Genomic DNA, 27,251 nt, shown 5'->3' with positions numbered 1-27,251 from the left:
AACCTTCATTCCTCTTACCCCTTTCACCAAAATACTCCTTTCACTTTAAATATTTTTGTCTGCTGTTTCTTACTCCAATATTGTACCTTTTTGGTCAGTGGAAAGACATCTCTGTGTAATGCATTTTTGCTATGAAGCAAGCTAAAGCGTTCAATTATGGCCCTAAATCATTAAAACAATTATAATATTCTGGGTGTTTGGTTTAGAGTTGTGCGCTTAATATAGAATTAAAAATCAATTGATTTCCAAGTCTACCACAGGTACATATATGGAAATATAGTAAAGTCTCACTATTTTTCTTAATGCACTGTTTCAATGCAAACCAATAATAAAAATGAATTGCTTCTTTTATTGGAGTACAGTTAAAAGTGAAGGTTTATTTTTCATTTGCATTGCATGAGGTCTTCTGGGTTGATTTTAGGTTGTCTTCTCTTTTAGAACTTGTATCCTTTCGAGACGAATGGCTAGCACATTCTGTCGTCTCCTGGTTGGCCATGCAACTGCTGCATTCTTTGCAGCGGGAGGCACAGGGATCCTAACCACTGGATACCTCCTCAATAAGCAAAATGTTAAGGCTGCTGTTCAAGAAAAACGAAAACTCTTCCCTCCAAGGTAAGCCCTTTGGGTTAAGTAGTCAGCTGAGCATAGCACCCAGTTCACTGGGCTAGGCATAGCATTTAACTCTTTGGAGGAGGAAGATCCCCATTAAAGCTGCAGAGTACCTATTCCCTCATGCAAACACACTATGTTTCTGCATATGAATTGTTAACTATCAAACTAAAACCCAGCATCCTTTATTAATAACCCCAGTTTTAGATAGCACTGACAATGGCCTTCAAGGACAGAAAATAGGGATGTGAGATCATATCAACACACTTACAAAAACATTGCCAAACAATGACAAGCCTGAAAAATGGTTCAATTTTTAGGCATAGCACCAATTCAGTCCTTATTTTATCTTGTCAGCTCTTGAATGCTTTCAGTGTCTATTGGACATGCTGATTGCATAAACTCTAATATTAGGAACTATAAAAGTATTTTAATGATGGAAATAGTAAAGAAATTTCTTACATAAATACTGTATTTGAAGTATTCCTAATTCTGTTTAAAACCTAGTTGGTTGATAATTAAAAACTAACTACAGATATGTAAGTTGACTTTGCTGGCCATATTTGTGGGAAAAAAAAGAAAAAACCAAACCAAACCAAACCACCCAAAAGAAAGGACCAGGCTTTGACAGACCTTTTTTTTTCTTTTTTTTTTTTTTTCTGTGACAAATAGTATCTTAGCTCAAATAAACTCTTATCAAAGTAATGGGGTTGTGCATAAAGCAAATTTATCAAAACAAGGTAAATGTGATCTGACCCATAAAAATTATTTACTAAAGCATAATGTCATTTTCTCTGCTTTATTATACTGTACAATTTTTTGTAAATAAAACCATTAAAAGAACCCCAAATACTGTAAAATAGTTAGATTCCCAGCTGATATAGATCAGACAGTTACACTGATGTCCATGAAGCTGCAAGAATATCTCAGCTCAGAATGAGAGCTCTCATCCAGTTAAACATAATTAATTTCCTACTTGAACAAAACAATGTTAGAGAGATTTTAATTTTCAATAAGTGTCTCAGCAGAGATTTAATACACTTTCAAGGATTCATTTTTCTGGTTGCTCCAAGTAACAGAAAGCTGCTATTGTCTGTTAGTGGGGCTGCCCAGCAGTGCACTGTGGAGTACTTTGTGAGTTCAATATTCCTCATACAGTGCAATGTATTGTGATTGGTTATCCTTGGCTGGCTGCCATACACCCACACAGCCACTCTCTTACTACCCCTCCACAGCAAGACAGGGGGAGAAAATAAGATGAAAAACCTCATGGGTAGAGATAAGGACAAAGAGATCACTCACCAATTACCATCATGGGGAAAACAGACTTGACTTGAGGAAGAATAATTTAATCAATCCCCAATCAATTGTAACAGAGTAGGATATCGAGAAATAAAAACAAAACTAAAATCACCTGTCCCTCACACCCCCCTTCTTCTGAGGCTTGACTTCACTCCTAACTCTTCTGTCTCCTCTCTGCCAAGTGACATAGGCAGGGATGGGGAATGGCGGTTCTGATCAGCTCATAACACTTTGCCACTACTTCCTCCTCACACTGTTCCCCTGATCCAGGATACAGTCCTTCATGAACTTCAATGTGGATCCTTCCCAAGAACCCAAGAACAAACTGCAGTTCTTCAAGAACTGCTCCTGCATGGGTCCTCCACAGACCACAGTTCCTGCCCAAAAATCTGCTCCTGCATGGGCTACTCTCCATGGGCCACAGTTCCTGCTAGGAGGCTGCTCTATTATGGGCTCACCATAGGCTGCAGCTTCCTTCCGGGTACATCCATCTCTGCTGGCATGGGATCCTCCACAGGCTGAAGGAAGACAGCCTGTCTCACCACAGTCTTCACCATGGACTTCAGGGGAATCTCTGCTCTGGCACCTGGAGCACCTCCTCCCCCTCCTTCTTCAGTGACCTTGGTGTATGCAGGGTTGTTTTTCTCACATCTTTTCTTACTTCTGTCTATCACAACTGCTATGCAGTGTTTTTTACCCTTTCTTAAATATGTTATCACAGAAGCACCACCAGCTTCACTGATTGGTGCAGTTTTGGACAGTGGTGGGTCCATTTTGGTCCATTTTGGAGCCTGCTGAAACTGGCTCTGTTCGAGCATGGAGGCAGCCCCTGATTTCTTCTCACAGAAGCCATTCCTACAGCCCACTCCACTACAAAAATCTTGCCACATAAACCAAATATATGTATAAACCAAGAACTAATTATATTTTTCAGCTATGCTGTGTACTCCATATTTCCTGATCATTTAAGTAGTTTCTTAAACTAAAAAGGATTACTGTTTAAAGATATCATATTAAGTGTTTGTGTATTTTTTTTTTTTTCTCTTCAGTGCAGACTATCCTGATCTCCGCAAACATAACAACTGCATGGCTGAATGCCTCACACCAGCAATTTATGCTAGGCTAAGGGACAAGATCACTCCCAATGGCTACACCCTAGACCAGTGCATCCAAACCGGGGTTGACAATCCTGGCCATCCTTTCATTAAAACTGTGGGTATGGTTGCAGGTGATGAAGAATCCTATGAGGTAAAATATTTTCACAATGTTATCATATTTGTTTCAGTTTGTATGCTATAGTTCACAGGAGCTCATTATATGAACACATTCATAGTAGAATATGGACTCCTAAGAAAAATTGTATCCCAGATAATATATAAAGGGCAGGCCATGTACGTTTTTCCTACTCTTTATGAAGATTTGAATGCTATTCTACTTTAGGAAATGCATTGAATATGAGGCATTGCTAAAGGACCCCTCTCTACTGCAGTCAAAGTCAATAAAATGTGGCTGCTTGGGAGCAATCCTCTATTTGCCTCCAACAGCTGCTCTCTTTCCTAATACTAAACATAGTTTATGGAAAAACAACAAGAGACATCAAAATACAGGTAATATGGAAATTACACTGTAAAACAGCTGAGGCAGAACTGAAAAGAAAATGGCTTCTGTGAAGTGCCAAGCATCTTTAAGCCATAACTATTGGACCATGACAAAAGCCAAAGACAGTATTAGGATGGAAAAAAAAGAAAATCCTTATTTTTATTTACCTCTGTGGTCTGCTTCCTTCAGTCTACCATACAACAATATCTATTAATATACAATTTCTTAATAGTATCCCAAATTCTAGGCTGCTCAAGATGAAAGAAGACATCTGGTATTCTGGGACTACCAGCTTCTGTGATTAATTTTGCTTATTTAGACATGGTGACTGCCTTGAAAAGCTCTGCTAGAGTTATTACTGAACAACAGAAGGAAGATGTGATTGTGATCAGTGTTGACATACCTGTGCTAAATGGTTCTAACTAGCACCAGTAGTCAATGATTCTTAGTAGACAAGTATTCTTATATGACCTAAGAACAGGGCACAAGCTGCCTGGAGACTGAACATATTTTTTATTTGCTAATAAATCCTGAAATTTAATCTGGTTGCCACCACATCCAGTACCTGTCTGTGATAACTAGAATAAGCTTGTAACTAAATTAAGGTGTAATTTTTGTTGTGAAGATGAGCAACCACTACAAAGCACTCTTTAGGTCAAAATGACTGAAATCCACAACCGATAATCTCATTGAATCATAGAATCAACCAGGTTAGAAACGACCTCTGAGATCATAAAGTCCAACCCTTGATCCGCTACCACTGCAGTTACTAGACCATAGCACTCAGTGTCACATCCAGTCTCTTCTTAAATACCTCCAGGGATGGTGAATCCACCACCTCCCTGGGCAGCCCATTCCAATGCCTGATTACCCTCTCTGTAAAAAATTTCTTCCTAATATCCAACCTAAACTTCCCCTGGCAGAGCTTAAGACTATGCGCTCTTGTCTTACTGCTGATTGCCTGGGAGAAGAGACCGACCCTCACCTAGCTACAACCTCCTTTCAGGTAGTTGTAGAGAGTGATGAGGTCTCCCCTGAGCCTCCTCTTCTCCAGGCTAAACAACCCCAGCTCCCTCAGCCTCTCCTCATAGGACTTGTGCTCAAGTCCCTTCACCAGCCTCATTGCTCTTCTCTGGACCTTCTCCATCACCTCAATATCCTTCCTGAACTGAAGGGCTCAGAACCAGATGCAGTACTCCAGGTGTGGTCTCACCAGCACTGAGTACAGGGGAAGAATCACTTCCCTCATCCTGCTGGTCACACTGTTCCTGACACAATCTCCCAATTCATTGTTAGGAGACAGAGGATGAAATTCCATGTTCTGCTTCTAAGGTACAGGAGAAACTCAGAGCAATTGAGAAACTCATGGTGAACTACTGGTAGTTACCCTCTGCTACATAAACAAGAGATCTATTGAAAATAGATCAGATTTTGAGAGATAATTTTTTCAGAGACCAGTTTTCAAAGATACAATCCACATATGACCCTTCCTTTTATATTTACCCCTGTCAGCACTTGCTGACATCCATGGCTGTCATCCAGGAGCTGGTACCAAGGGATTTCCCTTGTGACTGAAGTTAGTGTATTAAAGTGTTTCTATGGTACTGAAGACTTTTTGTAGATTCTCTTGACTCCATAGGTATTTGCTGAGATTTTTGACCCTGTCATTAAAGTGAGGCATAATGGCTATGATCCATGCACAATGAAGCATCACACAGACCTGGATGCATCCAAGGTAGGATTTAAATAAAGTATTGATATTCAGTGCTGCTGCTTACAATGATGATATTGTATGTAATAGTACTTTTTTTACCTTGATCCAACTCCAAAGAAATTGAAGAAACTGGCTAAAGAAACTGGAATGGCACAAATGACTGAAATAGCACATCATACAGGGAGTATGACTAAATGAAGCGAGCTCTGGTTCTGTCCTTTTTTATTGCAAGCCTCTTAGTTTACAGCTTAGGTTTGCTGGGGTTTTCAGCATCTGAAAAAGGACAAACCAGGCTAGCATCTACATGGCCTTTCTTTCTTTTCCTTATTGTTCTCTTCTAATTTCTTTCTTTACTGGACCACTTTTACCTGACTACTGTAGTGTTCACCTGACTACTTTATTCAATTACACCCTGACATTATGCAGAAGTGTCAGAGGCACAAGACTGTGCAAAAGGAGCAAGCCAGGAGCCAAAAGTGATAGCAAGACAGGCAAAACAGTGAGCTCACCAAGGGCACATTTCCGCAGTACCCAAGCAAGAAGAGAACAGGTAAACGAGGTTCAGCCAACAGGCCAATGATTGACAGAAAAGCCCATAGTGACAAGGCAAGTCTGAGGTCAGGTCAGCGAGGCAGGGTCAGTATAAACAAGGTACAAGGCCAGGCATAGGCACAACACCTACAAAGTAGCTCAGGCAAGGACCAATGGTGCCTTAGATTAAATGCAGCTCAAACCAAGGTGTAAAGAGTGCAAATGAAACTTCTCATAGATCTTTTTCAGACAGCTATTTTCAAAGTTGTTGGATCCATGGTTACACGGGTGTAAAATATCAGAGCTGACTAAAACCCAGTGGAGAGAGGGTGAAAGAGCTCCTCGGTGCACTAATGGTCCTAACAGCAAGTTAGTTGCATCCTACCTTATTCTTAACAGAGGGATTGATCTCAACTTTTACAAAACATTTGGACCTCTTCCTAATGGCACTGTGAACCTGTTCATGAGCTAAAGTTAACCATGTATTTAAGGATCAGAGTGAAAGCATTCCCCCCTCCTGCACACACACAGTCAAGTCTTCGACATTGCTTAATATTTCCTTCCTCATTCAATAACAGTGTTGATTAGCATCATCTTGGGCTTTCTTCTTTCAAAAGAATTTCCATATCTGGCCTTCTTTCTACATCCATATCCATATTTCCAAAAGCCACTCAGATCTTTTTGTATTCCATGCTGGAGATAAGAAGGATCAGCTGGTTACTTTGCCACATTCAGTCAGCAAAAGAACTTTGGAGTTCCTAAAAAAACCCTTAGTATCTGAAACACTGAGGGGTTTCCAATGTTTTGTGATATCTAGGAAAGGTCAAGATCCCTGGGCAGAAAGATGAACCATTTTTGTATCATGGGGTTTTTAAATGGTTGTGTACAAAATGGGGAACTGTATGTAAATTAAAAAATATTCTTCTTTCAGATCACCCATGGTCAATTTGATGAGCGCTATGTCCTCTCATCACGAGTACGTACTGGTCGTAGCATCCGGGGCCTCAGCCTTCCTCCAGCTTGTACCAGGGCAGAGAGAAGAGAAGTAGAAAATGTTGTAGTCACTGCTCTAGCTGGACTGAAAGGAGACCTTTCTGGAAAGTACTATAGTTTGACCAATATGTCTGAGAACGATCAGCAGCAGCTTATTGATGTAAGTATAGCTCCATGTGACATTTTGCATGTGAATAAGAGCCATATGTACACTCAGAGAAAATGCAAAATTAAACTGATTTGGGGAAATTAGTTCAAATTATATCTACACATTTGGGATCTCTAAGGTCAAGGGTAGCAAGCATATAGGCTAAGAACAAAATTCTCAGTGTGACACACACACAGAGATCATGATATTCACAGAGTATAATTTGACAGAAAATAAAATACCGGAACACAGGAACATGAATGTACAAGCATAAGTATTTTAGTTTAGGGTTCTTTAAAAACAGTTGCTGGTAAATCAGGATTTCTACTACAAGCAATGAACTGTATCTTTAGTTAGTCCTTTGTTAATTTAGCAACTCTCAATTTCATCAAATAGATGATATATCCCCAGAGATTCCTCTGACAAAAGGGACCTCCAGAATCTGGAAGACCATCCAATTGCAATTTAAAGAAACTTACATCAAGGATGGCTAACTAAAGATAAAAGTCTCTGAAAGCATTAAGAGAAAGAAAGTGAGAAAGAATGTGTGTGTGTGTGTGTGTGTGTGTACGCGCATATGTGAAAGAGAGAAAGCTTCATTTTCTCATATGAGTAGAGTGGGGAGAATTATACCTCTCCTTAAGTTTTGCAGTGACATAAGGTCCCTAGTGTTAAGTTTGATCTTGCTTGCTTGCCTTCCTTTCTTCTCTTATGCTGCTCTCTGTTTTGCTATGTGTAGATCAAATATTTATATGAAAATTTTTCTTACAAAGTCTTTTTAGATTTTCATGTGTGTAGTGGGTTGACCCTGGCTGGATGCCAGGTACCCACTAAGACCACTCTCTCACTCTCCTTTTCCAACTGGACAGAGGAGAGAGAAAGAAAAAAAAACAGCTAAGGATTCATGAGTTGAGATAACAGCTGGGAGAGGTCAATTATTGATTACCTTCATGGGCAAAACAGACTCAAAGTGGGGATAGTACTTAAATTAATTACGAACATGATAAGAGCCAAAGAGTGAGAAATAAAACAGTCTTAAAAACACCTTCCCCCCACCCCTCCTTCCTTCCATGTTCTCCCTCCTCCCCCCCAGTGGTGCAGGGGGACGGGGAATGGGAGTTATGGTCAGTTGTTGTCTCTGCTGCTGTTCAGAGAGAGGAGTCCTTCCCCTGCTCCCATGGGGTCCCTCCCACAGGAGACAGTCCTTGATGGACCTCTCCAGTGTGAGTCCATCCCTTGGGCAGCAGTTCTTCCCAAACTGCTGTCCCATGCGCCACTCCTCCATGGGGGTGCAGTCCTTCATGAATGAGCTGTACCACCATGGGTCTCCCACAGGGGCCACGAGTCCTACCCGGGAAAAACCTGCTCCAGTGTGGGCTTCCCTCCCCATGGGCCACAGGTCTCCAGCAGGACCCTGCTCCATCTTGGACCTCCCATGGGGTCACAGCCTCCTTCACGCATCCACCTGCTCCAGCATGGGCTCCTCCATGGGCTGCAGGTGGGTCTCTGCACCCCAATGGTCCTCCACGGGCCGCAGGGGCCACAGCTCTGGCTCCTGGAGCACTCCTCCCCCTCCTTCTGCACTGACCTTGGTGTCTACATTGTTTTTCCCATGTTCTCCCTCCACTCTTCCCTGGCTGGAATTCTTCTTGTGCAACAACTTTCTGTTCTTAAATATGCTATCACAGAGATGTTACTATTACTCCTGATTGGCTTGGCCTTGGCCAGTGGCAGGAAGTCCGTCCTGGAGCCGGCTGGCATTGGCTCCACAGGACAGGGGAAGGTTCTAGCAGCTTCTAACAGAAGCCACCCCTGTAGCCCCCCCCCCCCCCCCCCCCCCCCCCCCCCCCCCCCCCCCCCCCCCCCCCCCGCTACCAAAACCCAGCCCACAGAAACCCACTACATTGTCTTAACAAAAAGAGGCTCTTAACTTAAAAGCTCTGCTTGACGGGTGGTACTGGCAGAAAATAAAAGATAGCTGTTAATTCTGGTTCCAGTGCAGTTTGAATTAGGCCATGGCAGATGGTAGAACTGTGTTTCCACCAATGGGGCCGTCAATTCCAGGTGTACTGGATGCCTCTCCAAATGAAAGTGAACTGTGGTATGCACTCTGCTGCCAAAGAGATTGAGAAAAATGCATTAGTGGCATCATTTGTGTCATACCACTAGGCTACCTTTGATTCCACTTTGCATAGACATTCTAGTATGTCTGCTATGGCAGCACTCAGCAGTGGCATGACTTTATTCAGGCCATGATAATCTACTGTTACTGTCCATTCTCCATTAGACTTTTGGACTGGGCACATGGGGTTCTTAAAGGGTGAGTGGGTCCTGCTACTTACTCACTGCCTCTCCAGTAGATGAATCAACTTATGGATGAGAATGATAGTCTCAGTTGGTGCAATATTGCAGCCGTTGCACCATTGTGGTAGCAATCAGCATCTGTTGTTCTTTGACCTTCAGCAGCGCCTCTCCAAGAGACTGGGTAAGGTAGACAGTTGGTTAATTTCCTGGGTCTCCGAGGCAGCTATACCAAAAGCCCATCGATACCCTTTTGGGTCCTTAAAATACCCTCTCCTGAGATAGTCTATGCCAAGGATTCATGGAACCTCTGGGCCAGTCACCATGGCGTACTTTTGTCACTCATTCCCAGTGATGCTGATTTCAGCCTCCAGTCAGCCATTGGAATCCTTCTTGTCACTCCAGAAATGCAAATGGGTTCTGCCTCTGCATAGCTTGATGACATCAGGGAACACAGTACAATCTCTTCCCATATGATCAGGAGGTACATCAGCCCTTCCACTCAGCCTGGAAAACTGCCCACTGGAGCCTGGAGCTGCAACTTTACTGGAAGAATCCCCTTTTGTGATTTTTTTTCCATCCAATTCCTGCACCTGTGCCTCTAGGATCAAAGTAGGTTTTCCATCCCTCTTCCTCATGTCCTCTCTGTGGCCATGCAAGTAAAACTCCGGGGTACCCCATGGTGCGTACCTTCTATATCCTCCCTCTTGGGTGGAAGAATGCCTGCTGTTAAAATCTGAGTTGTGTGTCTGTACAGGTGGGGAGTAGGAGATATCCTCTCTGAATTGCTGAAACTCCCTGAACAGTTTTTTCACAGTTGAGATGATAGAGATTTTTTCATCATATTCCTGGAGTTGGCAAGCCACTTCATTTACTGTTGCTGGCAAGACGTCTCTCCAGCTTATTGTTGCAAATAGGTTAGTGTTTGATGGTGGTGCACTCCATAAAAATTTCCACCACAAGTCATGTGCACTGGACTTTGTCTGGATCTGTTGGTAACTGTGCATTGTTTAGGTCAAAATAAAGCAGCTCCAGAATGGCTAATTCCCTGAGGTACTGGATACCTTTAATGCGGTCTACTTGCCTGGGTGACACATAACATCTTCCTTGTGGGGCTACTTTTTCCTTACTCTTGACAGCAGTTGCCTCCAGAGGCTGACTCCTGTCCCTCCTCCAATTGCCTTGTCAATGCCTGCTTCCCTAGAAAGTGTTTCCAGCTACTTGGCATCCCTACCCTCTAATTCAAAACTCTTATCTCCATTATCCTATCATTGGAGCAGACATTTAATAATGTCCTCACCTGGATGACAGCTGAAATCTTTTTGCATATCCTGCAGCTCACTCAGGGATAAGTATCGAGTGGTTCTTTTATCTGTCTCTTCCTCCTGTTCCTGTGATGACCCTTCTTTGTTCTCATTGTCCTTCTTTACTAAACAAGATGTCTTTCACATCCAATTCTTTTTGTGTATAGGGGCAACTGATACCAGCACAGATTGGTTCTCTGGTTCAGCGGCAGTGTCTATCACGGGGTTTGCAGTAAGCACAGGATCTGTCACTGGGGTTCGAGTAGCCACAGTGTCTATCATCAGGGTTGGAGTAGCAGCAGTGTCTGTTGTTTTGTCATCAGATCAAAAGACCTTCTCTTCCCCCTGAGAGTACTGAGTAGTGTAGAACAGGGCTCTGTAGGCATTAGCCAGGCCCCAGCACTTTACAACTATTTGCGTCTCTCTGGAATTGCCAGGGTGACAGCATACTTTTTCCTAATATTTTACTAGTTTTTCAGGATTCTGCACTTGTTCAGGAGTTCCAAAAGGATGGAGGTGACCACTCTCCTAGGTACTTGCCCATACTGTCCCACACCCTGCCATTCATAACTATACAGCCTTGAAACAGATCTCTGCATGATGTTCTTAAATAGTTGTTTAACCTTAAACAAGACCTGAACCATATTCAGCAACATGCTGTTTCCTAGCAGAACTGGGAGGAAGGGAGGAAGGGAGGAAGGAAGGGAGGAAGGAAGGAATCTAGGCCATGGGTTGACTCTCTGGGAGAAAAAAGGCAAAAGATGTAATTATTAATAGTTCCCAGTAGATGGCTCCCAAAGTACAGAGGTGTCAGCAATGCTGAGTGCATAGACCACCTTAGTTTCACCACCAGTGAGTCTACCATATCATAAGCCAATACTACAAAGTATACTACAATCATAACCTGAGCCCAGGTCCCAAAGACAATAAATATACACAGAGAACACATACAGCAAGTAAGGTATTACATAAAAACCCCTGGGAACAAGCACAACAGCTCTGAGAGCAAATGAATCAACATTGTGACCAGCAGCTTCTAAACCAATACAATGAATGCATATAACAAAGCTGTTTTAACATGTTATTGTCAGATCTGCCATTATCTCAACCCTTTGTGTCCCATACTGGGTGCCAAGAAAAGTCTGTCATGGTTTAATCCCAGCTGGCAACTAAGTACCATGCAGCTGCTCCTCAGCTGCTCCAACTCCCCTCAGTTTTTATATTGAGCATGACATTCTATGGTATGAAATATCCCCTTGGCCAGTTCGGGTCCGCTGTCCTGGCAAAGCTACCTCCCAGCTTCTTGTGCATCTCCTCACTGGCAGAGCATGGGAAACTGAAAAGTCCTTGACTTAGGGTAAGCACTACTTAGCAACAACTGAAACATCAGTGTGTTATCAATATCATTCTCATACTTTTAGTCCGGAAGGAATCAGGTTCGCAAGTCATGCTATGGGATTTAATTGTATTGATTACCTTCATATTAAATGCATAAGACTGTTAATAAACTTCAATTTTGTTTTGTTTCTCTTTCTTTTTGTCTCTCTCTTTCTGGTCCCATTTTGGTGTCCAGGATCATTTTCTCTTTGATAAGCCAGTGTCCCCTTTGCTAACATGTGCTGGGATGGCACGTGACTGGCCAGATGCCAGAGGAATCTGGTATGTTGTGTGATGCATAGAAGCATGTGTCATGTTTATAAATATGTATTACAAGTCTCCTTGCTTCTAACCCCACAGCCATTCTACACTGATACTCACAGCATGTTCAGTTTGTTTTTTTAAATATTTCTGTAGCGTTTTAAATGATTATTGAAAAAAAATTAAGACCTTTATATTCATAAATGCAAAGATACAGCAAAGATGCAAGGACTGTTGAAGTGTTAGAAACCACAGAAGAGCTTGAAAACAGTCACAAAGGAATTAGGGCTTCTCCCACATAAAGGTGGTAGGATCACTTCAGCCCAACTGAAGTGCATCTACACCAATGCATGCACCATGGGCAACAAACAAGAAGAGTTGGAAGTTATTGCACAGCTGAAAAGCTATGATATAATTGCAGTCATGAAAACATGGTGAGTTGACTCACAGAACTGGAGTGCTGCAATGGATGGCTATAAACTCTTCAGAGGGGACAGGCAAGGAAGGACAGGCCTTGGGGTAGCCCTGTATGTTAGGGATTGTTTGGACTTTTTAGGGCTTGCCAATGATGATGAAAGGGTCAAGTGTTTATGCATAAGAACCAGGGGAAAGGCTAACAAAGCATATATCCTGGTGGTCTTCATCCAACCAGGAGGAAGAGGCAGATGAAATATTCTATAAGCATCTGGGAGTAGTCTCACAATCTCTAGTCCTTGTTCTCTTGGAGACTTCAACAAATCAGTTGTCTGATGGAAATACAATACAGCAGAGAAGAAACAGTCTAGGAGGTTCCTGGAATGTTCAGCAGAAAACTTCCTGACACAGCTGGAGAGTGAGCCAACTAGGGAAGGCACACCCGCTGGACTTGTTATTTGCAAAAAGTGAAGGAATTGTGGGTGATATGATGGTTGGAGGCCATTTTGAGCACAGCGATCATGAAATGATAGGAGTTTTCCGTTCTTGGGGAAGTAAGGAATATGGTTACTAGAACTGCTACTTCAGGCTTCTGGAGAGCAGACTTTGGCCTGTTTAGGGACCTGGTTGAGAGAGTCCCTTGTGAGACAGTCCTGAAGGGCAAAGAAGTCCAGGAAGCACAACTAGAACTTAATTGGCCACTGCCATAAAAGACAAGAAAAAAAATTCTGTAAATACATTCACAACCAAAGGAAAGCTAAGGAGAATCTCCATCCTTTATTGGATGTGGGAGGGAAACATAGTGACAGAGGATGAGGAAAAGGCTGATGAGATAATGCCTTCTTTGCATCAGTCTAAAAGCAAGACCAATTGTTCTCAGTGCACTCAGTGTTCTGAGCTGGGAGACAGAGATGGGGAGCACAATGAAGCCCCCATAATCCAAGGCAAAAAAGATCCTTCCAAGGGTACTGAGGGAGCTGGCAGAAGCACTCATCAAGAAACTTTCAATCATTTACCAGCAGTCCTGCCTAACCAGGGAGGTCCCAGTTGACTGGAAGTTGCCAAATGTGAAGCCCACCTACAAGAAGGGCCAGAAGGAGGATCTGGGGAACTACAGGCCTGTCAGTCTGACCTGGGTGCACAGGAAGGTCATGGAGCATCATGAGTGCCATCAAATGGCATATACAGGACAACCAGGGGATAGGATCAGGCCCAGTCAGCATGGGTTTATGAAAGGCAGGTCCTGCTTGACTAACATGATCTCCTTCTATGACAAGGTGACCTGCTGATGAGGGAAAGGCTGTGGATGCTGTTTAGCTGGACTTCGGTACAACCTTTGACAGTTTCCCACAGCATTCTCCTGGCGAAACTGGCTGCTCGTGCCTTGGATGGGTGTACTCTCTGCTGGGCAAAAAACTGACTGGATGGCCAAGTCCAAAGAGCTGTGGTGAATGGAGTTAAAAGTCACAACTGGTATTCCCCAGGGTTCAGTATTGGAGTCAATTCTTTTTAATATCTTTATTGATGATTTGGTTGAAGGCATCGAGTGCACGCTCAATACGTTTGCATATGACACCAAGTTAGGTGGGAGTGTTGATGTGATTGAGGGTAGGAAGGCTCTGCAGAGGGATATGGAAAGACTGGATCGATGGGCTGAGGCTAATTGTTTGAGGTTCAGCCATGCTAAATGCCGAGTCCTGCACTTGGGTCACAACAATGCCACGCAATGCTATAGGCTTGGGGAAGAGTGGCTAGAAAGCTACTCAGCAGAAAGGAACCTGGGAGTGTTGGTAAATATAGACGTCTGCATATGAGCCAGCAGTGTGCTCAGGTGGCCAAGAAGGCCAATGGCATCATGGCTTGTATCAGAAATAGTGTGGCCAGCAGGACTAGGGCAGTGGTCGTCCCCCTGTACTTGGCACTGGTGAGGCTGCACCTTGAGTCCTGTGTTCACTTTTGTGCCCCTCACTATAAGAAAGACATTGAGGTACTGGAGGGTGTCCAGAGAAGGGCAACAAAGTTGGTGGAGTGTCTAGAGCACAAGTCTTATGAGGAGTGGCTGAGGGAATCAGAGTTGTTCAGTCTGGAGAAAAAGAAGCTGAAGGGAGACCTTCTCACTGTCTAGAACTACCTGAAAGTTGGTTGTAGCAAGGTGAGGGTTGGTCTCTTCTCCTGAGTAACAAGCAATAGGACAAGAAGAAATGGCTTTAAGTTGAACCAGGGGAGGTTTAGATTGGATATTATGAGAAATTTCTTCACCAAAAGGGTTGTAAAGCATTGGAAGAAGGTGCCCAGGGAAGCAGTTGAGTCACTATCCCTGGAAGTATTTAAAAGATGTAGATATAGCACTTAGGGACATGGTTTAGTGGTGGACTTGGCAGTGTTAGGTTAATGGTTGGACTTGATGGTCTTAAATGTCTTTTCCAACCTAAATAATTCCATTATTCTATGGTTCTACAGAAACAATCAATATCATCAACACAATGTAGCACCATAAGTATGGGTCCTTCTATGGGGTTTTTTATCTGTTTTTTTTATTTCAAGATAAAAGTTTGATTCTAGAAAGAGCCTGTGAATCACCATTAAATGAGCATAATGAGGTTACAAATATGGCTTAAAACTGGATTGTAGCAACACTGGGAGCTAGGAACCATTGGCAGTAGTTTCATAACATTGCACTGTAAATTCCTTTCCCCTTCCACACTTTTGAGAGATGGAATGTTATTTTAATTTCCCAAGGTGAAAGTAATCCTTTTTTTCCAAATAAGCTGGACAAAGAGTGGATACAAAACCAGTTAGAATCATAGAATAGCTTGAGTTGGAAAGGATCTTTAAAGGTCATCTAGTCCAACCCCCCTGCAATAAGCAGGGACATCTTCAACTAGATCAGGTTGCTTGGAGTCCCATCCAACTTGACCTTGAAGGTTTCCAGGGATGCAGCATCTACCACCTCTCTGCGCAACCTGTTCCAGTGTTTCACCACTCTCATTGTAAAAAAATTTTTCCTTATGTCCAATCTAAATGTATTCTCTCTTATTTTAAAACCATCACCCCTTGTCCTATCACAATGGACCCTGATAAATAGTTTGTCACTATCTTTCTTATAATCCCCCTTTAAGTACTGAAAGGCTGCAATAAGGTCTCCTCAGAGCCTTCTCTTCTCCAGGCTGAACAATCCCAATGCTCTCAGCCTGTCTTCATAGAAGAGGTGTTCCAGTTCTCTGATAATTTTTGTGACCCTCCTCTGGACTTACTCTAACAGGTCCATATCTTTCCTGTGCTGAGGACTCTGGACCTGAATGATCTGGAATCCTCCTCTGGACCCATTCTAGCAGGTCCATATCCTTCTTATGTTGAGGGCCCCAAAGCTGGATGCAGTACTCCATGTGGGGGTCTCACCAGAGTGGAGTAGAGGGGCAGAATTACCTCCCTTGACCTTCTTTAGATGTAGCCCAGGATATGATTGGCCTTCTTGGCTGCTAGCCACATTGCCAGCTCATGTCCAGCTTTTCACCCACCATTTGAGTTTTGGTGGGGGGTTTTTTATGTCTGTTTCTTCTTTTATAACATTGATATTTTTTGTGCTTGAATGTAATATTTTTAGAGAAGGGGATAACAGCCCCCAGTACAGTGCACACACACACATCCTATCACATGGAGGCAGCTGTGCAATGCTTAGCATCCGAATGCATCCTGGTATATTTGTAGGGAATACCAGATGTTATAATTCTGGAAAATGAGGCTAAAAGGGATTTTGAGAAGCCTTCTATCTCCTTGCCCTAGGCAGGTTCAAGACTTTCAGAGACGATGTCATAATGTGTAATCTCGTAGAAAACAATTCTGTGTAAAAGAAGGGTAGGTTTTCAAATCTGGCTCACTGAAATATTTTCCATTCACTATAACTCCATTTTTTTCTTTCTGCCTCATATTTTGCAAGTAAGACAAGATAAAATCAAGTCTGTTTTATTCAGGAAATTCCTGGATAGTATTTACAATGTTAGTGATTTTTCTGTTTTGTAGTAGAGACAACATACAGAATGCCTCCGATTTATCATTTCCCTAGAACATTTAAAAGAGGCACAGGGGAACTAATTGGAAGTTCACTGAAATAAAAAGTCCTCACAGATTTCCACAGACTTTTGATCAGGTTTTACAGTTACTACTCCCTGACAAGACAGGTTTAACTTATCAGAATAATACTGGATATGCTTCTGAACATGATGCAGTATTGCCATAGAAGAGATTTTTTTTCCTCAGTGTTGTCACACTGCATTCCTTGAAGCAATGGGAAGACTCATTAAAGGAGAAACTGAGTCAGGTCAACATTAATCTCTGGAAAATCCTACCCTGATTATTTGCAAGTGACTGAAAATGAGATGACTGGACCTCTCTCTAACTATAATGTCAGGCCACAGGATGCTTGCATCTGTCCAGTTTTGCATTGTCAAAGAGTGAAAAGTAAATTACAGTAAAAGGCAGGCTGCAAGTTAGGCTCTCAGTGAAGTTTCAAATTTCATGTGTTTCAAACTTGGTCATATTCTACTGTTTGTATGTACAAGTCTGATCTTATCAATCACTTTTTATATTCTGTAGAAAGATTGTTGCAAAAGATAGAAAAAATGGAGAAAATCAAGGAAAGTGATCTTGAGTTTGACCTAGAACTATATAAACCTAGTCATGACTGATAAATCTGGAATAAGAGTAGATAACTTCTCTGTAGGCATTAATTGACCAGCCAGTATCTTTAGTGCAGTGTCCAGAAGCAACATGTAGGTGTTTTCCTCAGACATATAATTTGACTGATGTTGCAATTCAGTGTTATTAAGTAATATGAAGGGCACTGAGATTTGATTTAGAAGACACTACAATTAAGTAAGGTCACAGGGCTGTGCCCCCAGTCAGTTTTTTTCTAACTGCACAATTTTCCAAGAACAATAAAAACCATCCCCAGTGACTTAAGATGCAGAATTTGGCTTCTCCCTTTGCCTGTTCCCTTAGCAGCTGTACATCCCAACTGTATTCATGTTTGAAGACGTTCTTCATATCTCAGCTTCATGGCAGCATGATGTGATCAGAGAAAACTGCTCTTCTCACTGTGACCTGAGAAATCTGCATAATTCCATTGGCATGGGGGATCAAGCTGTGAAAGTAGCTCATGTCCTTAACCATGCAGAGCAATGTTATTTTGCAGTGCTTAACCTCTTCACAGTCCTGAAAGACTCTAATAAAACTATGGATACTGAGAGTTATTTTTCAGGGCTTATCTTGTGCTGTAAAGCTGCTCATTTTTCTCTCAACCAGGCATAACAATGACAAGACGTTTCTTGTCTGGATTAATGAAGAGGACCACACCAGGGTGATCTCCATGGAAAAGGGTGGCAACATGAAACGGGTGTTTGAAAGATTTTGCCGTGGTTTAAAAGAGGTAGTAGCTCAATGAATTTATTATAACTATTTGTTTATTGTCAGCACTACTTAGTGTGATTAACACTGAACTGACATCTCCAGAAGCAACAAAATAAAGTAACACCAATACAAATAACAACCCACATTAATAGCAGTTAAAAAAGGAAACAAAGACAAATCGTTATCTGACTTGGATGAAAAAAAGGTAAAATGTCATTTTAGATTTTATACTACAATCTTCAGCCCTGGATGGTTAAAGAAATATTTCTTTAGGGCTGCAAGGAGGACCTGGACAACTACAGGCCTGTCAGCCTGACCTCAGTGCCTGGCAAGGTTATGGAGCAGATCATCCTGAGTGCAATCACACGGCACCTACAGGATGGACAAGGGATCAGAGCCAGCCAGCACGGGTTTAGGAGGGGCAGGTCCTGTCTGACCAACCTGATCTCCTTTTATGATCAGGTGACCCACCTGGTGGATAAGGGGAAGGCTGTGGATGTAGTTTATCTGGACTTCAGCTAAGCCTTTGACACTGTCTCCCATAATATACTCCTGGAAAAGCTGGCAACCCATGGCTTGGACAGGGGCACTCTCTGCTGGGTTAATAGTTGGCTGGATAGCCGGGCCCGGAGAGTGCTGGTGAATGGGGTTGCATCCAGCTGGCGGCCGGTCACCAGTGGTGTTCCCCAGGGATCAGTGCTGGGCCCAGTCCTGTTTAACATCTTTATCGATGATTTAGATGAGGGGATTGAGTCCATCATTAGTAAATTTGCAGACACCAAGTTGGGAGAGTGTCGACCTGCTGGAAGGCAGGAGGGCTCTGCAGAGGGACCTGGATAGGCTGGAGAGTTGGGCTGATTCCAACGGGATGAAGTTCAACAAGGCCAAGTGCCAGGTCCTGCACTTTGGTCACAACAACTCCCTGCAGCACTACAGGCTGGGCACAGAGTGGCTGGAGAGCAGCCAGGTGGAAAGGGACCTGGGGGTGCTGATGGACAGGAGGCTGAACATGAGCCAGCAGTGTTCCCAGGTGGCCAAGAAGGCCAATGGCATCCTGGCCTGCATCAAGAACAGTGTGGCCAGCAGGACGAGGGAAGTGATCCTTCCCCTGTACTCAGCGCTGGTGAGGCCATACCTTGAGTATTGTGTCCAGTTCTTGGCCCCTCAGTTCAGGAAAGACATTGAGGTGCTGCAGCAGTTCCAGAGAAGAGCAACCAGGCTGGTGAAGGGACTTGAGCACAAGTCCTATGAGGAGAGGCTGAGGGAGCTGGGGTTGTTTAGTCTGGAGAAGAGGAGGCTCAGGGTGACCTCATCACTCTCTACAGCTACCTGAGAGGAGGTTGTAGCCAAGTGGGGTTCGGTCTCTTCTCCCGGGCGATCAGCAGTAGGACAAGAGGGCATGGGTTTAAGCTCTGCCAGGAGAGGTTTAGGTTGGATATTAGAAAGAAGTTCTTTCCAGAGAGAGTGATCAGGCATTGGAATGGGCTGCCCAGAGAGGTAGTGGATTCACCATCCCTGGATGTTTTTAAGATGAGGCTGGATGTGGCACTGAGTGCCATGATCTAATAATCACAGTGGGGTTGGATCAAGGGTTGGACTTGATGATCTCGGAGGTCTCTTCCAACCCAGTTAATTCTATGATTCTAAGATTCTATGATTCTATGATTCTTCTTTTTCATTGGAACACTTGCTTTATCCCTCTCACTCTGGGCAAAGCAGCTTTCACTCCTGCTTCTCTGGATTTCTAGAGACTCTCCTGTCTCAGGAAATCTCCAACTGCTGTATAGCTCATATAACTGTGCACTCCCATATCACTTCAAAGACACCAACACAGGCCTTCACCTGAAAAAAACCCAAACAAACACCACATGGTAAAGTAGGGAAAGCACGGAACTATAAACGGCTTCTACAGTTAGGGTAACCAGAAAAGGAAGATAGAAGAAGGTGTATCCCTCCTGATAATGCTGGAAAACTGCTACCAATGGATGAGGAGAAGGCTGAGGTACTCAACAGTATTTTTCTTCACTCTTCAATGGCAACTGTAGTGTAATATTAATATAATAAGCAATAAACCCAGCACAGACTCAGACACCAGCATAACCAGCAACTGAACCATCTTTATTGAAAGGAACAACGACTTATATATGGAGTTTGAATAGTGACATGTCACAACATGTGACCTTCATAACCAATCATAATCAGGCACTTCACTGCGCATGTGCGATAGAGTACCCTGTACTTCATTTCCCAGAATGCCCTTCTGGCATTCGTCCTGAAACCGAACGCCACAGGCAACCTCTCTTTCCACACTACTCCTGTGTATAGACAACAGGATGGGGACTGGGGGAACAAAGTACTTCCCACTTTAAGTAAAGATCAGATTCATGGCCACCTGAAGAACCAGAACATACATAAGTCTATGGGACCCAATGAGATGCATCCCAGCATTCTGAAGGAATTGACTCATGTAGTTGCCAAGCAACTCTTCATGATATTTGAAAAGTCCTGGCACCCAGGTTAAGTGCCAGGTGACTGGAAAAAGGGAAACATTGTACCCATCTTTTAAAAGGGTAGAAAGGAGTGTTGCCTTAAGATCAGGAGCAAATAAATACTCCAGGCAAATTTAGTAGAGATAAGATAAAGAGCAGGTCTTTAATGATGGCCTTCAGGCATGGGGAGTACAGAAAAAAGGCATGTGCATGGTGTCTAGTGGCTCTACAATTTTATAGTATTGTCCATCCAATCCCAGAACCACCCACCCCCCAAATCCTCCCTGGCACACCCCTCTGGAAATTGAGTCTGGGGTCTTAAGACCCCTTTCTTCCTCATCTTCCTCTTCTTCAGGGCACATATTGTCTTTGGAGCTCCTTTAAGGTTCCAGGTTTGAGGGTTGCTTTGACTATAATGGTATCTTGTTCTTCACACCTAAGGTGCAAATGTTCTTACAGGGTGTTTTCTACAATTCTACCTTGAAAAGGAGCCTAAACAAGCCTGAAGAATTTAGAAAATTTGATATGAAATGGGCAAAAAAAGGGTTTAGTGAGTTCTAAGTACTGTTCTGAAGTGTGAAAGGTTATACAGCTACATTAAAATCTACATTTACTACGCAATAACTTCTAAAATCTACAAAAAGCTAAAAATCAAAAAAATTCAAAGGCATCAGGAGAACCCTGAGAACTAATGACCTATCAGCCTCACCTCTGCACCTGGGAAGATCATGGAACAGATCGTCTAGAAGCTATACTAAGGCACATGGAGAACAGGGATGTGATTAGAGACAGCCGTCATGGCTTCACCAAGGGCGAGTCCTGTCTGGCCCATCTAGCAGCCTTTTATGATGGAGTGGCTATAACAGTGAACAAAGAAGAAACTACAAATGGAATTTATCTGGACTTCTGTGAGACCTTTGGCACAGTCCCCCACAACATCCTCTCTAAACTGGAAAGAGATGGATTGGATGTGTGGACTGTTAAATGGATAAATAATTGTCTGAACGGTCACATCCAGAGGGTAGTGGTCAACTGCTCAGAGGCCTGATGATCATCAGTGATGAGTGGTGACCTTCAGGGGTCCATATTGGAGACAGCGTTATTAACAAAGGGATCGAGTGTATACTCAGCAAGTTTGCAGACAACATCAAGCTGAGTGGTGCAGTTGACACCCCTGAAGGATGGGATGCCATCCAAAGGGACCTGGACAAGCTCAAGAAGTGGGCCTATGGGAATCTCATGAGGTTTAATAAGACCAAGTGCAAGGGGCTGCACCTGGGTTAGGGCAATTCCTGGAATCAGAACAGGCTGTGGGATGAACAGATCAAGAGCAGCCCTGCCGAGATGGAATAGGGGGTTCTGGTGGATGAGAGGCAGGACATGAGCTGGCAATGTGTGCTTGCCGCCCAGAATCCTATCCTGGGCTGCATCAAAAGAAACATGACCAGCAGGTTGAGGGAGATAAATCTGCCTCTCTACTCTGCCTTTGTGAGACCTCACTTGGAGTATTGCATTCAGCTCTTGGGTCCTCAGCACAGGAAGGACTGAGACATGTTGGAGCGAGTCCAGAGGAAGACCATGAAGATGATTAGAGGGATAGAACACGTCTCCTATGAGGAAAGGCTGAGAGATTTGGGATTGTTCAGCCTAGAGAAGGCTTCGAGGGACCTAATTGCAGCCTTCTACTACCTGAAGGGGGCCTACAGGAAAGCTGGAGAGGGACTTCTTACAAGAGCATGTAGTGACAGGACAAGGAGGAATGACTTCAAATTAAAAGAGGGCAAGTTTAGATTAGATATTGGGAAGAAATTTTTTTCTGTGAGGGTGGTGAGGCACTGAAACAGGTTGACCAGAGAAGTTGTGGATGCCCCCTCCCTGGAAGTGTTCAAGGCCAGGTTGGATGGGGCTCTGAACAACCTGGTCTAGTGAAAAGTGTCCCTGTCCATGGCAGGACAATTGGAACTAGATGATCTTTAAGGTCCCTTCCAACCCAAAGCATTCTGTGATTGATTGTGGAAGTGGTCCCCGAAGGTAAGTTCAGAGGATCTCTTAGAAATTTTGAATATGTAGTGAGTTTGGGAACATGGAAAAACAAAAGTGCCTAATGGATGCTTTGTTGGCATCTGGGTCATTCACTGGGATCTGGTATGCTTCTTGGGCATATCCATGAGACTGAGTAATGTACAGGATTGTAGTCTAAGTGACAGCTTGGGGATGTTGTTTCCATGTTTTCCTCTGCTACTGTGCTTATCTCTTGTTCAAGAGAAGTGGACCTCTGGACCTTGCTGTATGAAGTGGTCAGATAGCTTTGGGAACTGTGACCAGAGCAAGTGCATGAGGCAGGAAATCAGGTCAGGTTTCTTACAAGCAATTTCTGCATTCTCACACAATATTGAAATGTCAGGATAGTCCATTCTTTTGTATCCTTCTGCAGAATGGAATTATTTGCCTATATTGCAGAGATCTTGTGAACCTGAACTGGCATAGGTATCTGATTCTCTTCTGACAGTGGTTTTACTGAACTGAAATTGGATTTGGGTCATAGAATTAAGTCTCAGAAGTGTAGCTGAATGGACAGAATAGTAGCTTATTAAAAGGTCAATAGACCTTTGTGATATTTCCGAGGATAATGATTTCAGTCTCCTTTGTAACTGGATTTTAGAACTACTGACCCTGAGATTAGTTTAGTTGGTTAGAGCATGGTGCTAATAATGCCAAAGTCATGGGTACAGTATCTGTATAGGCCATTCACTTAGCGGTTGGACTCGATGATCCTTCCAATTCAGGATATTCTGTGAATTGCAAAAGCACTTACATTATAGAGGAGCTATGTAGTCTTTTCATAGTGGAAGAAGGGCTGTGAAATTTAAGCATTTAGAAATCAAATGTCCTTCACCTAGCATCATGTAATCACCTTGAAAATTATATAAAACTAGGCTTTGGCTCCTTCTGTTTTATCCACAGTGTTTGAGATGTTTGGACTTATGCTTTGTAACTTGGCTCTAAAAGCACAAAGGCTAGGAAATCATTTGTACTATAGGTAAAAGCCAGAATTACTATGTAAGCATATGGCTTCATGGGCTAAGGCCATGTGATAAAGTGATAAAGAGCCTTCAAGTTAATGGTAGTTAGAAAATGATGAAGAAATTTTTGTAATATTCACTGGGGAACTTGATGCCTGATGAATGCAAAGGTTCATACCAGAGCCAAAATAGACTTTACTTGAGTATATATGTATGCACCTCCATTGGTGAATAGTGAAGTTCATCATCAACATAGATTCAAAGTGAAAAGAATTTCATCTATAAAAAAGTGTCAGAAGATGACAAACTTGTATGCATTTCTTTCTCTTTATTTTTCTCTCTTTTTTTTATGCCTTCATAGGTTGAAAGATTAATTAAAGAACGAGGCTGGGAATTCATGTGGAATGAACGTCTTGGATATGTTCTGACTTGTCCTTCGAACCTAGGAACTGGTTTACGTGCCGGAGTCCATGTAAAGCTGCCAAACCTTAGCAAGGTACATAAATTGTTTAAAAGGTCAGTGATGTAAATAATGTCTTCATGTGATTTATAAAGAAACAAATAAAAAATGACAGTTTACAGCAATTGGATGTTTTTAAGATGTGCAACAGCTAGGTCCCAGGCATAATGCATTACTAATTGAGCACACTTGTATTATGAAAATTGTTATATTTTTAATGGAAATTAATCTACTCAGCAGACAGACCCCAAGACAGGCTATAATCCAAAGACAGAGGAAACTGTCTGTCTTTCCGGAGATGGTACTAGATCATGGATAATAACAATAAGCAAGGCAAAAGACAATATGAACAAATCTATTTTTTCTGTTAGGATCCCAGGTTTCCAAAAATCCTGGAGAACTTGAGGCTGCAGAAGCGTGGCACTGGTGGAGTGGACACAGCAGCTGTTGCAGACGTGTATGATATCTCCAACCTGGACCGCATGGGTCGATCAGAGGTAACCAGTTTGGTTTTTTCCTTGATTTTAAACTCAAATCTGCACTGATATGTCAATTCCCCTCCAGTTTTTTTCACCTAGTGAATTTGATCCAGGCTTACAAAACAAAAAATTACTACTGTGCATACAGTGCTTGTCAAATATGACAAGTTCCTTAGCAAGTTCCATAAATGTGACTTGTTTACATCATGTGCTGAGGCATTTTGTTGAAAGTGTGCAGGTACTGAAAACATTTGACTGTGGTAACAGAATTCCCTTGGGACAATGTTTCTCAGCATCACAGCACAAACCTTTATACCCAAATACCTGCTGGAGTACACAGCTATGAGTTAGGTGTGCAGGTTCTCTCTATAATGCTGGACATGAGCTAGGTATCTAAGAATCATAGAATCATAGAAACATAGAATGGTTTGAGTTGGAAGGGACCTTAAAGATCATCTAGTCCCAACCACCTCTGCCATGGGCAGGGACACCTACCACTAGACCAGGTTGCTCAGGGCCCCATCCAACCTGGCCTAGAACACTTCCAGAGAGGGGGCATCCACAACTTCTCTGGGCAACCTGTTCCAGTGCCTCACCACCCTCACAGTAAAGAATTTCTTCCTAATATCTAATCTAAACCTACTCTCAATTTGAATCCATTCTCCCTTTTCCTATCACTACATGCTCTTGTAAAAAGTCTCTCTCCATCTTTTTGAATGGGGTTCACTGAAGTTGTACACTGGGAATGGAGCTAGATACTGTACCTTGGACAGGTACCTGATGTACCCAGTGCAAAATGCTGAGGAAAGAAGCAGGATTTGAGGACTAACCCATACAGTGAATCAGTCACTGAAATCAAGACTGGTTTAACATGCAGTTTTCCTTTTAGGATTCAGTCATGCACTTTCACTGTATTGGGTTTGGCTGGGATGGAGTTAACTTTCCCATAGCAGCCCCCATAGTGCTGTGCTTTGCACTGGTAGCTAGAAAGGTGTTGATAACACATCAGTGTTTTGGCTACTGCTGAGCAGTGCTGGCACAGCACCAATGCTGTCTCTCCAACATTACGCCCCCCTGCCCCCCAATAGACTGGGTGTGGGCAAGATCTTGGGAGGGGACATAACTAGGACAGCTGACCCAAACTGGCCAAAGGGCTATTCCAGACCATATGACATCTGTTCATATATAAAAGCTAAGAGAATAGAGGAGGAGGGGATGGCATTTGTTATTTACAGTTTTTGCCTTCTGGAGCAACCACGCATGCTGAAGTCCTGCTTCCCAGGAAGAGGCTGTAGATCACTTGCTGATGGGAAGTAGAGAATAAAATCTTTGTTTTTTTTTCCATTGCTTGCACATGCATGACCTTTACTTTTTCTTTAGTAAACTGCCTTTATCTTGACCCATATAGGTTTTCTCCCATACTATTTTCTCCCTCCCCCAAGTCCCAACTGAGGAGGGGAGTGATAGTGTGTCTTGATGGGCAACTGACGTCTAGCCAAGATCAACCCACCACAGCCAGTTAGTCTAAATGGCTGTGGCCAAAAGTCTAGTCCTGCCATCCTACCAACTCTCAGTCATGTGAAAGAACCCCCACTACCTTCCTCCTACCCCATGCATCCCGAAGCATTCAGGGCTCATGGTGCCACTGGATTGGGGAAATGAGTGTGTCTCTTCCCCTCCTTACACCCCCATTCCAATTAGTTTTCAGTTTACTGTTTTCTCATAGGAGAACATAATTTTTGTTTTTTCAGACACACAAAACTATACTAATATCTTAATATCATAGAATAAGTTTTAGTTTCTACAGATGCTTTAAGCATGCTAAACAGTAAGGGAGGGCTCTGCATGATTCTTCAAGTCATTTCAGTGCTACTTATATATCACATTGTTTTCCATCAATAAAAATACAACTCCCTCACTTTCTATAGAAGACAAAGTGCCAGTAGTCTTCACAGTCATTTACCAAATATCAGACAATGTTCCATAGCTTTTAAGCCCAAAGGCATTTGGATAAAGGCATTAATCCAAACTTCACAAAATGCTGTTGGCAAAACACCAGAACCTCTTTACTTGCATTTTTTGCTTCACAGAGAACTGCCTGGTGACTCAACATTCATGGAAACGTCTTTTCACTTTCTTTGTCCTAATATGTAAATTTTGAGAACACAGCAGATGGGAACCCATGGCTTTGACATGCTGTAGTTCTCAGCAAATGTCTGGGGAGGATCTTGTACCCTCAGAGTGGTAACATTTGAAATAGGTGTCTAAACTAGTGCCTAAACATTTTATTTAAGCACTTCAGTTTGTTTATTTATATAGGGATATGTGTAGGAGCAGAATTTGGTGGAAACTAGGGACCTATTTGAAAATTTCTATTGTCAGAAGACCCAACTCAGCATGAACAAGAGAAGGGGTAGGGAGAAGGGAATTACTATTGGCTTCCACTGAATCAGTGCATGACCCATATTCCCTGTGTGTGATCTCTGTGCCCATGACTCTCCTTGGGTCTGTCTTTACTTGCAGCCTTTGCCATACAAAGCCAATTTTTTCCTTCCTCTATTAAAATGTTACCTAAATCTTATATTATTATTGTTTTTCTTGTTTTTGTAGGTAGAACTAGTTCAGATTGTCATTGATGGAGTCAACTATCTAGTTGACTGTGAGAAGAAACTGGAAAGAGGTCAAGACATTAAAGTACCACCACCGTTACCTCAGTTTGGCAGAAAGTGATCTTGTGGATGATGATTGTAAATGATGAAAAATATGGCTGCCATTTTGATAGAAAGGCACCTCCGTATATCTCTATATAAATAGCTAGTTTAATAAAACACTACCTGATAC

General features: G+C 42.8%; 1 protein-coding gene across 1 annotated transcript; it reads left to right on the top strand.

Annotated features, from left to right (window-relative positions):
- Positions 1 to 454: 454 nt before the first annotated feature.
- Positions 455 to 27,251, top strand: LOC114068187 (creatine kinase S-type, mitochondrial). Its single transcript, XM_027904107.1, has 9 exons — positions 455 to 612; positions 2,961 to 3,159; positions 5,150 to 5,245; positions 6,687 to 6,908; positions 12,075 to 12,160; positions 17,855 to 17,978; positions 23,833 to 23,967; positions 24,303 to 24,428; positions 27,021 to 27,251. The coding sequence occupies exons 1-9, from the start codon at positions 461 to 463 to the stop codon at positions 27,138 to 27,140; spliced, it is 1,260 nt and encodes a 419-aa protein (XP_027759908.1). The 5' UTR covers positions 455 to 460; the 3' UTR covers positions 27,141 to 27,251.

This window comes from Empidonax traillii, unplaced genomic scaffold (assembly GCF_003031625.1).
Source record: "Empidonax traillii isolate 1590-97213 ecotype Southwest subspecies unplaced genomic scaffold, ASM303162v1 scaffold1012:size296937, whole genome shotgun sequence".
Classification (NCBI taxonomy): Eukaryota; Metazoa; Chordata; class Aves; order Passeriformes; family Tyrannidae; genus Empidonax; species Empidonax traillii.
This window is presented reverse-complemented; position numbering and strand designations above follow the sequence as displayed.

What these genes read in the sequence shown, in the direction of transcription:
- LOC114068187 (XM_027904107.1), top strand. Translation starts at nt 461, where the DNA reads ATGGCTAGCACATTCTGTCGTCTCCTGGTTGGCCATGCAACTGCTGCA. An exon ending in CGAAAACTCTTCCCTCCAAG is followed by an intron (nt 613 to 2,960) that starts GTAAGCCCTTTG and finishes TTTTCTCTTCAG; the next exon opens with TGCAGACTATCCTGATCTCC. An exon ending in AGCTGCCAAACCTTAGCAAG is followed by an intron (nt 23,968 to 24,302) that starts GTACATAAATTG and finishes TTTTTCTGTTAG; the next exon opens with GATCCCAGGTTTCCAAAAAT.